This window comes from Scyliorhinus torazame, chromosome 5, assembly GCF_047496885.1.
Source record: "Scyliorhinus torazame isolate Kashiwa2021f chromosome 5, sScyTor2.1, whole genome shotgun sequence".
Classification (NCBI taxonomy): Eukaryota; Metazoa; Chordata; class Chondrichthyes; order Carcharhiniformes; family Scyliorhinidae; genus Scyliorhinus; species Scyliorhinus torazame.
The window spans coordinates 138,057,244-138,072,344 of record NC_092711.1 but is presented as its reverse complement, the minus strand read 5'-3'; the positions used below and the strand labels follow the sequence as shown (position 1 = coordinate 138,072,344).

Sequence of the window (15,101 nt, the reverse complement as noted above, 5' to 3'; positions counted from 1 at the left end):
GAGGGAGGAGCTGGTATCTGAGAGTGGGGACAGGCTGTGTGTCAGTGAGGGAGGAGCTGGTATCTGAGAGTGGGGACAGGCTGTGTGTCAGTGAGGGAGGAGCTGATATCTGAGAGTGGGGACAGGCTGTGTGTCAGTGAGAGAGGAGCTGATATCTGAGAGTGGGGACAGGCTGTGTGTCAGTGAGAGAGGAGCTGGTATCTGAGAGTGGGGACAGGCTGTGTGTCAGTGAGGGAGGAGCTGGTATCTGAGAGTGGGGACAGGCTGTGTGTCAGTGAGGGAGCAGCTGGTATCTGGGAGTGGGGACAGGCTGTGTGTCAGTGAGGGAGGAGCTGGTATCTGAGAGTGGGGACAGGCTGTGTGTCAGTGAGAGAGGAGCTGGTATCTGAGAGTGGGGACAGGCTGTGTGTCAGTGAGGGAGGAGCTGGTATCTGAGAGTGGGGACAGGCTGTGTGTCAGTGAGGGAGGAGCTGGTATCTGAGAGTGGGGACAGGCTGTGTGTCAGTGAGTGAGGAGCTGGTATCTGAGAGTGGGGACAGGCTGTGTGTCAGTGAGGGAGGAGCTGGTATCTGAGAGTGGGGACAGGCTGTGTGTCAGTGAGGGAGGAGCTGGTATCTGAGAGTGGGGACAGGCTGTGTGTCAGTGAGGAAGGAGCTGGTATCTGAGAGTGGGGACAGGCTGTGTGTCAGTGAGGCAGGAGCTGGTATCTGAGAGTGGGGACAGGCTGTGTGTCAGTGAGAGAGGAGCTGGTATCTGAGAGTGGGGACAGGCTGTGTGTCAGTGAGGGAGGGGCTGGTATCTGAGAGTGGGGACAGGCTGTGTGTCAGTGAGAGAGGAGCTGGTATCTGAGAGTGGGGACAGGCTGTGTTAGTGAGGGAGGAGCTGGTGTCTGAGAGTGGGGACAGGCTGTGTGTCAGTGAGGGAGGAGCTGGTATCTGAGAGTGGGGACAGGCTGTGTGTCAGTGATAAGGAGCAATATTTGGGTTTGAAGACTGCGCAAATAGGCCCCAGTTCAGGAAAACCTTCTGGCCCTCAAATACCAGGCTTTCTCGACATAGACGTGGCGACCAGGCATAAAAATCATTCATTTGCCCTCCACCTCTGAGGGAAATATCAGGAATGCCCTGCTGTTCACAGAAGTACCATTCTCAGACGAGGACAAACTACTCCTCCATTTTGATTCAAAATGGCAGGCATTCGATCCCTACCTTCCGCAACTCATCCAGCTCCATCTGAAGCAAGGCCACCTCGAGTGTCACCGCTGCCACTTTCCCGTGGTGTGGCTCCTGCACTTCATCCGGGAAGCTCATTCCATCGCTCTGCTCCACCGTGTATCCGTACAGGTGCAAAATTGCACGACCTCCCTTAAAAAACAGAATAGATTCTGGGAAGATGGAAAAAAGGGCCGCCTTTCTGTGCTTCAGGGAGATATCTGTACACTGACTGGTGTCTCTCAGTCCCCTCTCTCTCAGGGAGATATCTGTACACTGACTGGTGTCTTTCAGTCATCTCGCTCTCAGGGAGATCTCTGTACACTGACTGGTGTCTCTCAGTCCCCTCTGTCTCAGGGAGATATCTGTACACTGACTGGTGTCTCTCAGTCCCCTCTCTCTCAGGGAGATATCTGTACACTGACTGGTGTCTCTCAGTCCCCTCTCTCTCAGGGAGATAACTGTACACTGACTGGTGTCTCTCAGTCCCCTCTCTCTCAGGGAGATATCTGTACACTGACTGGTGTCTCTCAGTCCCCTCTCTCTCAGGGAGATATCTGTACACTGACTGGTGTCTCTCAGTCCCCTCTGTCTCAGGGAGATATCTATACACTGACTGGTGTCTCTCAGTCCCCTCTCTCTCAGGGAGATATCTGTACACTGACTGGTGTCTCTCAGTCCCCTCTCTCTCTCAGGGAGATATCTGTACACTGACTGGTGTCTCTCAGACCCCTCTCTTTCAGGGAGATATCTGTACACTGACTGGTGTCTCTCAGACCCCTCTCTCTCAGGGAGATATCTGTACACTGACTGGTGTCTCTCAGTCCCCTCTCTCTCGGGGAGATATCTGCACACTGACTGGTGTCTCAGTCCCCTCTCTCTCAGGGAGATATCTGTACACTGACGGGTGTCTCTCAATCCCCTCTCTCTCAGGGAGATATCTGTACACTGACGGGTGTCTCTCAGTCCCCTCTCTCTCAGGGAGATATCAGTACACTGACTGGTTTCTCTCAGTCCCCTCTCTCTCAGGGAGATATCTGGACACTGACTGGTGTCTCTCAGTCCCCTCTCTCTCATGGAGATATCTGTACACTGACTGGTATCTCTCAGTCCTCTCTCTCTCAGGGAGATATCTGTACACTGACTGGTGTCTCTCAGTCCCCTCTCTCACTCTCAGGGAGATATCTGTACACTGACTGGTGACTCTCAGTCCCCTCTCTCTCAGGGAGATATCTGTACACTGACTGGTGACTCTCAGTCCCCTCTCTCTCAGGGAGATATCTGTACACTGACTGGTGTCTCTCTGTCCCCTCTCTCTCAGGGAGATATCTGTACACTGACTGGTGACTCTCAGTCCCCTCTCTCTCAGGGAGATATCTGTACACTGACTGGTGTCTCTCTGTCCCCTCTCTCTCAGGGAGATATCTGTACACTAACTGGTGTCTCTCAGTCCCCTCTCTCACTCTCAGGGAGATATCTGTACACTGACTGGTGACTCTCAGTCCCCTCTCTCTCAGGGAGATATCTGTACACTGACTGGTGTCTCTCAGTCCCCTCTCTCACTCTCAGGGAGATATCTGTACACTGACTGGTGACTCTCAGTCCCCTCTCTCTCAGGGAGATATCTGTACACTGACGGGTGTCTCTCAATCCCCTCTCTCTCAGGGAGATATCTGTACACTGACGGGTGTCTCTCAGTCCCCTCTCTCTCAGGGAGATATCTGTACACTGACTGGTTTCTCTCAGTCCCCTCTCTCTCAGGGAGATATCTGGACACTGACTGGTGTCTCTCAGTCCCCTCTCTCTCGGGGAGATATCTGTACACTGACTGGTGTCTCTCAGTCCCCTCTCTCTCAGGGAGATATCTGTACACTGACTGGTGTCTCTCAGTCCCCTCTCTCTCAGGGAGATATCTGTACACTGACTGGTGTCTCTCTGTCCCCTCTCTCTCAGGGAGATATCTGTACACTGACTGGTGTCTCTCAGTCCCCTCTCTCACTCTCAGGGAGATATCTGTACACTGACTGGTGACTCTCAGTCCCCTCTCTCTCAGGGAGATATCTGTACACTGACGGGTGTCTCTCAATCCCCTCTCTCTCAGGGAGATATCTGTACACTGACTGGTGTCTCTCAGTCCCCTCTCTCTCAGGGAGATATCTGTACACTGACTGGTGTCTCTCAGCCCCCTCTCTCTCAGGGAGATATCTGTACACTGACTGGTGTCTCTCAGTCCCCTCTCTCTCAGGGAGATATCTGTACACTGACTGGTGTCTCTCTGTCCCCTCTCTCTCAGGGAGATATCTATACACTGACTGGTGTCTCTCAGTCCCCTCTCTCTCAGGGAGATATCTGTACACTGACTGGTGTCTCTCAGTCTCCTCTCTCTCAGGGAGATATCTGTACACTGACTGGTGTCTCTCAGTCCCCTCTCTCTCAGGGAGATATCTGTACACTGACTGGTGTCTCTCAGTCCCCTCTCTCTCAGGGAGATATCTGTACACTGACTGGTGTCTCTCAGTCTCCTCTCTCTCAGGGAGATATCTGTACACTGACTGGTGTCTCTCAGTCTCCTCTCTCTCAGGGAGATATCTGTACATTGACTGGGTCTCTTAATTCTTTACCTTGATTCCATCAACGGTGCTTTTGAAGACAGGGTTATTAAACTTCACTGCCCTCCAAAACTTGGGCTTTTGTAGTGACAGCAGGTTGCGGCCATATTTCTCCAGGATATTGAAGGCTCTGCTGATGGTGAGTAGGCCATCACCGGACTGTACCAAGAACAAAGAGCGGGAGGGACAGAGGGTGAGTGACATAGAGAGGGGGGTCGGCAGACAGGGAGGGGGTGCGCAGACAGAGTGGGAGTGGGAGGGAGAGAGAGAGAGTGTGAGGGAGATCTACTGAGTGAGGACCAAAACGAAAAGTGCTCAATAACTTTTTTTTTTTTTTTAAACTATTTTATTACAAACATGTATCAAAACAGGTTTCAGCAAATAAACAGCCCGGGAAACATACTTCCCAGCAATCAACTATACAGTTTGGACAAATTGTATCCCTTTTCCACCCTGCGACGAACAGCTCCTCAAATACGGTCACAAACACCCCCCACCTTTTCTCAAAACCCTCTGCAGAGCCCCTGAACTCATACTTTATCTTCTCTAACCGCAGGAAGTCGTACAGGTCACCCAACCAAGCCGCTACCCCCGATGGCGATGCCGACCGCCACTCCAGTAAAATTCACCGCCGTGCAATCAGAGAGGCGAAGGCCACAACATCGTCTTTCCTCCTCTCCATGAGCCCCGGCTTCTCTGAAACCCCAAATATCATCACCAAAGGGTCCGGGTCCACCTCCTCCTCCACTATCCTGGCTAAGACCGCGAACACTCCCGCCCAGGATCCTCTCAATTTTACACAACCCCAAACCAATACAATAAAGATTATATTGATCCCACAACCGACATCACAGGTACAGCACGGGGTTAGATACAGAGTAAAGCTCCCTCTACACTGTCCCCATCAAACACTCCCAGGACAGGAACAGCACGGGGTTAGATACAGAGTAAAGCTCCCTCTACACTGTCCCCATCAAACACTCCCAGGACAGGTACAGCACGGGGTTAGATACAGAGTAAAGCTCCCTCTACACAGTCCCCATCAAACACTCCCAGGACAGGTACAGCACGGAGTTAGATACAGAGTAAAGCTCACTCCACACTGTCCCCATCAAACACTCCCAGGACAGGTACAGCACGGGGTTAGATACAGAGTAAAGCCCCCTCCACACTGTCCCCATCAAACACTCCCAGGACAGGGACAGCACGGAGTTAGATACAGAGTAAAGCTCACTCCACACTGTCCCCATCAAACACTCCCAGGACAGGTACAGCACGGAGTTAGATACAGAGTAAAGCTCCCTCTACACTGTCCCCATCAAACACTCCCAGGACAGGTACAGCACGGGGTTAGATACAGAGTAAAGCTCCCGCTACACTGTCCCCATCAAACACTCCCAGGACAGGTACAGCACGGGGTTAGACACAGAGTAAAGCTCCCTCTACACTGTCACCATCAAATACTCCCAGGACAGGTACAGCACGGGGTTAGATACAGAGTAAAGCTCCCTCTACACTGTCCCCATCAAACACTCCCAGGACAGGTACAGCACGGGGTTAGATACAGAGTAAAGCACCCTCTACACAGTCCCCATCAAACACTCCCAGGACAGGTACAGCACGGGGTTAGATACAGAGTAAAGCTCCCTCTACACTGTCCCCATCAAACACCCCCAGGACAGGTACAGCACGGGGTTAGATACAGAGTAAAGCTCCCTCTACACAGTCCGCATCAAACACTCCCAGGACAGGTACAGCACGGGGTTAGATACAGAGTAAAGCTCCCTCTACACTGTCCCCATCAAACACCCCCAGGACAGGTACAGCACGGGGTTAGATACAGAGTAAAGCTCCCTCTACACTGTCCCCATCAAACACTCCCAGGACAGGTACAGCACGGGGTTAGATACAGAGTGAAGCTCCCTCCACACTGTCCCCATCAAACACTCCCAGGACAGGTACAGCACGGGGTTAGATACAGAGTAAAGCTCCCTCTACACTGTCCCCATCAAACACTCCCAGGACAGGTACAGTACGGGGTTAGATACAGAGTAAAGCTCCCTCTACACTGTCCCCATCAAACACTCCCAGGACAGGTACAGTACGGGGTTAGATACAGAGTAAAGCTCCCTCTACACTGTCCACATCAAACACTCCCAGGACAGGTACAGCACGGGGTTAGATACAGAGTAAAGCTCCCTCTACACTGTCCCCATCAAACACCCCCAGGACAGGTACAGCACAGGGTTAGATGCAGAGTAAAGCTCCCTCTACACTGTCCCCACCAAACACTCCCAGGACAGGTACAGCACGGGGTTAGATACAGAGTAAAGCTCCCTCTGCACTGCCCCCATCAAACACTCCCAGGACAGGTACAGCACGGAGTTAGATACAGAGTAAAGCTCCCGCTATACTGTCCCCATCAAACACTCCCAGGACAGGTACAGTACGGAGTTAGATACAGAGTAAAGCTCCCGCTACACTGTCCCCATCAAACACTCCCAGGACAGGTACAGCACGGGGTTAGATACAGAGTAAAGCTCCCTCTATACTGTCCCCATCAAACACTCCCAGGACAGGTACAGCACGGGGCTGGATACAGAGTAAAGCTCCCTCTACACTGTCCCCATCAAACACTCCCAGGACAGGTACAGCACGGGGTTAGATACAGAGTAAAGCTCCCTCTACACTGTCCCCATCACACACTCCCAGGACAGGTACAGCACGGGGTTAGTTGCAGAGTAAAGCTCCCTCTACACTGTCCCATCAAACACTCCCAGGACAGGTACAGCACGGGGTTAGATACAGAGTAAAGCTACATCCATACTGCTCCAAATTGGCTACGGATGGATTTGAAAATGAGGGTGGGAATTTTTAATTCGAGGTGCTGTCCGAACTAATTAAGGGGCAATTTATCGTGGCCAATCCACCTACCCTGCACATCTTTGGGTTGTGGGGGCGAAACCCACGCAGACACGGGGAGAATGTGCAAACTCCACACGGACAGTGACCCAGAGCCGGGATCGAACCTGGGACCTCGGCGCCCTGAGGCAGCAGTGCTAACCACTGCGTCGCCGTGCTGCCCTGCAAACTGGGGGAAGGATTTAAGTGAGGTGCAGCTAGGTGTATGTCAGCGTAAATCTGAAAACTAACACTGCTTTGGGATTGTGTTGTTGAGGGGCAGCGCAACGGTGAGTTATCGGAGTGGGGGGGGGGGGGCAGCGGGGTCAATGATTGGTCCTTTGTTGGGGGGGGGGGGGAGAGAGGACACCAGAGGTAACTGGAAAGGGAAAGAATCTAACCATCACCCCTTGTCATTCAACGGCATGACCATTGCTGACCCCTGGCAACCCACAATCAACATCCTGGGGGGGTTACCATTGATCAGAAACTGAACCCAGCCATATAAATACTGCGGCTACAAGAGCAGGTCAGAGGCCGGGAATCCTTTGGTGAGTAACTCACCTCCTGACTCCCCCCAAAGCCTGTCCACCATCTACAAGGCACAAGTCAGGAGTGTGATGGGATACTCTCCACTTGCCTGGGTGAGTGCGGCTCTGACAACACTCGAGAAGCTCGACACCATCCAGGACAAAGCAGCCCCGCTTTGATCGGCACCCCATCCACAAACATTCACTCCCTCCACCACCGACGCACAGTGACAGCAGCGTGTGTACCATCTACAAGATGCACCGCAGCGACTCACCAAGGCTCCTTCGGCAGCACCTTCCAAACCCACCACCTCTACCATCTAGAACAATGATGGGGAACCTAGGCTAGCAAGTGGGCCGCACGAGCGGCCTTCAAGATTGAAAACAGTGGGCCGCGAGATTGAAATTGGGCTCTTTCTCTAACCTTGACCCTGTGAAGGAGATTAAATAGGTTTCATACATGCCAAATATTTCATAACAGGTTGTATAAAATGCTGAATTGTTTATATATCAATTGACGTCAAATGGTAAAAAAATGTAGACTTTGGACACAGAGGTAGCGTTTAGCTTTCACGGTCAGTGTTGCTAGTGTCCTGCACCCTCCCTTCACTTTCCCTTGATTTACCAGCGGATCATTTCAGTGAGACCGGGAAGAACAAAAAACAGGCGGGCAGAAATCAGCCCAATGTGGCATCTCTGCGCGGAGGCAACGGTCGACAAAATGTCTTGTGGGACCGCCACTCAGAACCCAGATGGGTCGCCGATGGCAACGAGCCCTCCCATCCACCCAGGCCCAAAGGTTGCCCACCGCTGGTCTTGAAGGACATGGGGGAGCAGACACCTGGGGAGCTCCACCGTCTGCAAGTTCCCCTCCGAGCCCCACACTCACCATCCTGACTGGGAAATATATCGGCCGTTCCTTCACTGTCGCCGGGTCACAATCCTGGACCTCCCTCCCTGACAGCACTGTGGGTGTTATCCACACCACACAGGGACTGCAGCCGGTTCGAGATGGCGGCTCGCCCACCACCTTCTGGAGCCTCGCTAGCTATGCCCCTCGTCCCACGAATGAATTTTTTAAAAAGGGGAATCCCTGGCTTACTTCCTCTCCCTCCCTCCACTTGCTCTATCCCCCCCCCCCCCCCCCCCCCCCCACCACCCACCCCCACACACACTTTCCAGAACGTTCCGGCGTGCTTACCTTGCCTGGCACGTTCTCCTGAAGCACCCTTGTCACGTTCACCTCCCGGTACTTCACCTCCAGCGGGCACCTCGCCGAAATGAGGTCCTGGAGCAGCCTGGTGGGGGTCGCGGTGGGCGTGGTGCTCAGGGCCAGCACTGCCTGCCTGCGCAGTTCAAGCACCTGCTGCCCCTCCCTCTCGTTCATGGTTACGCCCGGCGTCCTGGCACGGTGCAAGCCTCAGTCACGGCCTCCTCTTCTTCTTCCTCCTCCCTCCCCACGTCCGATTCAAGTCCGACCAGGTCTCTCGGTGGCCGAGATTCCCTGGGGAAAAGAAAATAAAAGTGTGACAGGACTAGTCGGACGGGACACACCCCGCTCTCCAAAGAAACACAGCAGCTCTCTTTTTGTTAATATAAATTTAATGGGCCCAATTAATTCTTCTTTGTTCCAATGAAGGGGCGATTTCGCGTGGCCAATCCACCTAGCCTGTACATCTTTGGGTTGTGGGCGTGAGAGCCACACAGACACGGGGAGAATGTGCAAACTCCACACTGACAGTGACCCAGAGCCGGGATCGAACCTGGGACCTCGGCGCCGTGAGGCAGCAGTGCTAACCACTGTGCCACCTTGCCACCTTGCAGCCCTCTTTTTGAAAACAACATGTACATATGTTTTGAGCTCAAGAATCTTGATGCTTTATTCCAAATGTTGCCACCAAGTACTTTCTCTTCCATGTCAGAAGCATTTCCTCCTCACCTCTCCAACTAGTTTCCTCTTCGATCAAGGGGGGGGGGACCGAATCGGAGGGCCTCGGTGCACCTCTCCATCCCCTCCCCATATACCCCTCAAAATCCGTCTCCCAACCCTTCCACCTCCCCACTTCCATTCCCCCCACCTCACCATCCTCTCCTTTTCCCTCCGCCCCCTCATCTACTTCTCTCCCTTCAACAGCCTGCCTCCTCCCTTCCTCTCCCTCCCTCCACTTGCTCTATCCCTCCCAGTCCCCCACCCCTCACCTCATGTCCCCTTCCTTCCGTCCTTCTCCCCTTCTCCCCAACTGTTCCCCTTTGCTGGTCTTTCTCCCCACTCTCCCCTCTGCTTCCCTGTTCCCTCGCCAACCCTCTCGCCTCCCTCATCCTGCCCGCTGTCATGTTTTCCACAGCTCCACAAGGCCCTAAGCCATAGGAGCAGAAATAGGCCATTCAGCCCATCGATTTGCTCTGCCCATTCAGTGAGATTGTGACTGATCTGATGTGATAATCCTCAACTCCACTTTCCCGCCTTAGCCCCATAAACCCTCGATTCCCTCACCGATTAAAAATCTGTCTGTCTCGGCCTTCAACATACTTAACGGCCCAGCCTCTACAGCTCCCTGCGGGAAAGAATTCCACACATTCACCCCCCTCCGAGAGGGGAAATTCCTCCTCATCTCTGTCTGAAATGGGGCCACCCCCTTACTCTGAGATTCTGCCCTCTGGTCCCGGACTCTCCCACAAGAGGAAACATCCTCTCAGCATCGACCCTGTCGAGTCCCCGAGAATCCTCTCTGTCTCAATACGGTCGCCTCTCATTCTTCTAAACTCCAATGAGGACAGGCCCAACCTACTCAACCTCTCCTCGTAAGAAAATCCCTCCCTACCCGGGATCAACCGAGTGAACCTTCTCGGGACTGCCTCCAATGCCGGGATACCGTCCCTTAGATAAGGGGACAGAGGTGCGGTCTAACTGTGCCCTGTACAGTTCTGGCACGATTTCCCTATCGTTTTACTCCGGTCCCTTTGAAATGAAGCACATTAAAGAGTTGCTGTGGGTGGAGGATGTTGGAAATGTTGGCGATTCACTTACCTGTATGTTCCCTTCTCTTGACACGTACATCACTTTGTTTCACTCTTTCTCCCTCCTTCTGTTTCACTCCCTCTCTCTCTCCGCCCCCTCTCCCTGTCTCTCTCTATTTCACTCTCTATTTCACACTCTGTCCGTCTCTCTCTCTATTTCACACCGTCTCTCTCTATTTCTTTCCCTCTCTGTTTCACTCTGTCTCTCTATTTCACACTCTGTCCATCTCTCTCTCTATTTCACACTGTCTCTCTCTCCCTCTCTCTATTTCACACTCTGCCTCTCTCTATTTCTCTCCCTCTCTCTATTTCACACTCTGCCTCTCTCTATTTCTCTCCCTCTCTCTATTTCACACTCTGCCTCTCTCTATTTCTCTCCCTCTCTCTATTTCACACTCTGCCTCTCTCTATTTCTCTCCCTCTCTCTATTTCACACTCTGCCTCTCTCTATTTCTCTCCCTCTCTCTGTTTCACACTCTGTCTCTCCCTCTCTCTATTTTAACCTCTGGGGCCTCTCTCACTCTGTTTCTCTTTTTATTTATGTCTCCACTCCTGTCTCTAACTAATTTGTCGTCTATTTCACTATCCCTCTCTCTCTCTCTCTCTTTCTGTTTCTATTTCTCGCTTGTTGTCTGAATATTCCAGGAAGTGTTTATCAAAAACACAGACAATGCCTCCAAACATCGCCACCCAGAGGCTGGGAGGACCACAGGCTCAGTGACATCGCCACCCAGAGGCTGGGAGGACCACAGACTCAGTGACATCTCCACCCAGAGGCTGGGAGGACCGCAGACTCAGTGACATCTCCACCCAGAGGCTGGGAGGACCACAGGCTCAGTGACATCTCCACCCAGAGGCTGGGAGAACCACAGGCTCAGTGACATCGCCACCCAGAGGCTGGGAGGACCACAGGCTCAGTGACATCTCCACCCAGAGGCTGGGAGGACCGCAGACTCAGTGACATCTCCACCCAGAGGCTGGGAGGACCGCAGACTCATTGACATCGCCACCCAGAGGCTGGGAGGACCACAGGCTCAGTGACATCTCCACCCAGAGGCTGGGAGGACCACAGGCTCAGTGACATCTCCACCCAGAGGCTGGGAGGACCACAGACTCAGTGACATCTCCACCCAGAGGCTGGGAGGACCACAGACTCAGTGACATCTCCACCCAGAGGCTGGGAGGACCGCAGACTCAGTGACATCTCCACCCAGAGGCTGGGAGGACCACAGACTCAGTGACATCTCCACCCAGAGGCTGGGACGACCACAGACTCAGTGACATCGCCACCCAGAGGCTGGGAGGACCACAGGCTCAGTGACATCGCCACCCAGAGGCTGGGAGGACCACAGGCTCAGTGACATCTCCACCCAGAGGCTGGGAGGACCGCAGACTCAGTGACATCTCCACCCAGAGGCTGGGAGGACCGCAGGCTCAGTGACATCTCCACCCAGAGGCTGGGAGGACCACAGACTCAGTGACATCTCCACCCAGAGGCTGGGAGGACCACAGGCTCAGTGACATCTCCACCCAGAGGCTGAGAGGACCGCAGGCTCAGTGACATCTCCACCCAGAGGCTGGGAGGACCACAGACTCAGAGACATCTCCACCCAGAGGCTGGGAGGACCGCAGACTCATTGACATCTCCACCCAGAGGCTGGGAGGACCACAGACTCAGTGACATCGCCACCCAGAGGCTGGGAGGACCACAGACTCAGTGACATCTCCACCCAGAGGCTGGGAGGACCACAGGCTCAGTGACATCTCCACCCAGAGGCTGGGAGGACCACAGGCTCAGTGACATCTCCACCCAGAGGCTGGGAGGACCACAGACTCAGTGACATCTCCACCCAGAGGCTGGGAGGACCGCAGACTCAGTGACATCTCCACCCAGAGGCTGGGAGGACCACAGACTCAGTGACATCTCCACCCAGAGGCTGGGACGACCGCAGACTCAGTGACATCTCCACCCAGAGGCTGGGAGGACCGCAGACTCAGTGACATCTCCGCCCAGAGGCTGGGAGGACCACAGGCTCAGTGACATCTCCACCCAGAGGCTGGGAGGACCACAGGCTCAGTGACATCTCCACCCAGAGGCTGGGAGGACCACAGACTCAGTGACATCTCCACCCAGAGGCTGGGAGGACCACAGACTCAGTGACATCTCCACCCAGAGGCTGTGAGGACCACAGACTCAGTGACATCTCCACCCAGAGGCTGTGAGGACCACAGACTCAGTGACATCTCCACCCAGAGGCTGGGAGGACCACAGACTCAGTGACATCTCCACCCAGAGGCTGGGAGGACCGCAGACTCAGTGACATCTCCACCCAGAGGCTAGGAGGACCGCAGACTCAGTGACATCTCCACCCAGAGGCTGGGAGGACCACAGACTCAGTGACATCTCCACCCAGAGGCTGGGAGGACCACAGACTCAGTGACATCTCCACCCAGAGGCTGGGAAGACCGCAGACTCAGTGACATCTCCACCCAGAGGCTGGAAGGACAACAGGCTCAGTGACAGCGCCACCCAGAGGCTGGAAGGACAACAGGCTCAGTGACATATCCACCCAGAGGCTGGGAGGACCACAGGCTCAATGACATCCCCACCCAGAGGTTGGAAGGACCTCAAACACAGTGCCATGCCTGCCTATAGACTGGGAAGATCACAGGCTCCGTGACATCTCCACCCAGAGGATGGGAGAACCACAGGCTCAGTGACAGCACCACCCAGAGGCTGGGAGGACCACAGTTCCTCCAGTCAGCGCCACCAAGAGGCTGGGAGGACCACAGTTTATGGGTTTGTGGGGATAAGGCGGGGAAGTGGAGTTGAGGATTGTCACATCAGATTAATCACAATCTCGGTTGAATGGGTAGATGAACCTCGATGGGCCAAATGGTCTACTTCGGCTCCTCCGTCTTATTATGGACAGAACGAGTAGAACAGAATACTTCATAAATGATGCAAAGCTCGAAACAGTGGTGGGCCAAAGAGACTTGGTGGGGGGGGGGGGGGGGGGGGGCGCAGTCCAGGTACAGAATCTTTACAGGGTGGAAGAAGACCATTCGGCCCATTGAGTCTGCCCTGACTCTCTGACAGAACATTCTACCCAGTCACACTTGTAAGGCTCCTTCCCAAGGGTTGATGTCCTGATTTCCCCTTTCTTTACAATTAGCTGTCATCATTTTGATCCATGGATGCTTAATGGACATGTATCTTTAAGTCAAGCAGCAGAGAGAATGAGGAATTCAACAAGTTGCAACATAGTGTATGGTGCTAGTTTTCAAACAGCAGAACTCAGACTTTATGGCACCCAATAGATTGGTGGGACCAGTCAGACCTCAGCTGGAATATCGTGCACAGATCTGGGGGCCACACTATAGGAAGGGTGTGAACACATTGGAGAGAGAGAGCGCAGAAGAGGTTTACAAGGATGGTTCCGGGGATGAGAAACTGCAGTTATGGGGATAGATTGGAGAGGTACCAAGTCACGTTGTTCGTTTGGAGAGACGGTGCGAACTCGACGGGCCGAATGGCCTCCTTCTGCGCTGCAGAGATTCTATGGATCGCTGCCCTTTAATATGTCACGGACTAAAACACAAGGTGGGTGGGAAGTCGTGCTCCAGCTACAGGGTGGCCCAGTAGTAATGTCACGGGACTGGTAATCCGGAGGCCCCGGGCTGCCCTAGAGATATGGGTTCAAATCCCACCCCAGAGTTTAAATTCGGCCAATAAAGTCACAAATATGAAGATAGTCTCACTAATGGTGTACGTAACAATTATCTTTTTATTAATAAATTTAGAGTACCCAATTTTTTTTTTCCCCAATTAAGGGGCAATTTAGTGTGTCCAATCCACCTACCCTGCACATCTTTGGATTGTGGGGGCGAACCCCACGCAAACACGGGGAGAATGTGCAAACTCCACACAGACAGTGACCCAGAGCCGGGATCGAACCTGGGACCTGGGCGCCGCAGTCCCAGTGCTAACCACTGCGCCGCATGCCGCCCTCAATTATCTTTTTTTCTATAACCCATCTGGCTTACTAATGTCCCCCTTTAGGCTAAGGGTAACCTGCTGTCCTTACCCGGTGTGGCCTACATGATGACTCAAGAGCCCCCCGCCCCCACCACCACCACTTCTCCCGTCGTCGTCCCCCCCCCCCCACCCCCGACATACACAGCAATGCCGTTGACTCTTTATTGCCTCCCTCTCTGAAATGGCCGACTGAGACACGCTCAGTTCAAGGGGGCAATTAGGATCGGGCAACAGATGCCCGCAACTCAGGAAAGAAATCCAAAGCCAGCCCTCGTTGGGCCCCAGTGGTATTGTCACTGGGCGAGTAGTGCAGGGACCCGGGTTCGTAATCCCACCACGACAGATGGCGAAACATTGGAATTCGATTTATTTTTTAAAAATCTGACCACGAAACTATCGTCAAGCCTCGTTGATCGGCCCATCTGGTTCACTAATGGCCTTTTTAAAAAAAAAATGTTTTTATTGCAAATATTTTTCATTATTAGAAAATCAATCCATACTAAACAACAATCAAGAATTATCAACCCCACTGAACCCAAACCTTCAACATATAACTAAAAAAGATTAAAAAGACCCCCCCCAACAGCTGACAGTGATTAACTGTCTGAAAAAGGAAATTAATGGCTGCCATCTTGAGTAGAACCCATCTACCGACCCTCTAATGGTGGACTTGACCGTCTCCGGACATAGGAATTCCATTAAATCACCCAACCAGGCCGAGGCACTTCGTGGAGTAGGAGACCTCCACCCCAACGGAACCTGTCTCCGGGTTAGCAATGAGGCAAAGGCGAGG

The 15,101-nt window shown here is 53.3% G+C and overlaps 1 protein-coding gene across 1 annotated transcript in view; it reads right to left on the bottom strand.

Annotated features, from left to right (window-relative positions):
- Nucleotides 1-10,927, bottom strand: part of LOC140419837 (E3 ubiquitin-protein ligase RNF31-like) — a 75,628-nt gene extending 64,701 nt beyond the window's left edge. Inside the window, exons 1-4 of the mRNA XM_072503875.1 lie at nucleotides 10,280-10,927; nucleotides 8,453-8,755; nucleotides 3,833-3,979; nucleotides 1,209-1,364 (exon numbers count right to left, since the gene is read on the bottom strand). Coding sequence (XP_072359976.1) covers nucleotides 1,209-1,364; nucleotides 3,833-3,979; nucleotides 8,453-8,638 — 489 coding nt within the window. The 5' untranslated portion in view covers nucleotides 8,639-8,755; nucleotides 10,280-10,927. The remainder of the gene's footprint in view (nucleotides 1-1,208; nucleotides 1,365-3,832; nucleotides 3,980-8,452; nucleotides 8,756-10,279) is intronic.
- Between the last annotated feature and the right edge of the window lie 4,174 nt (nucleotides 10,928-15,101).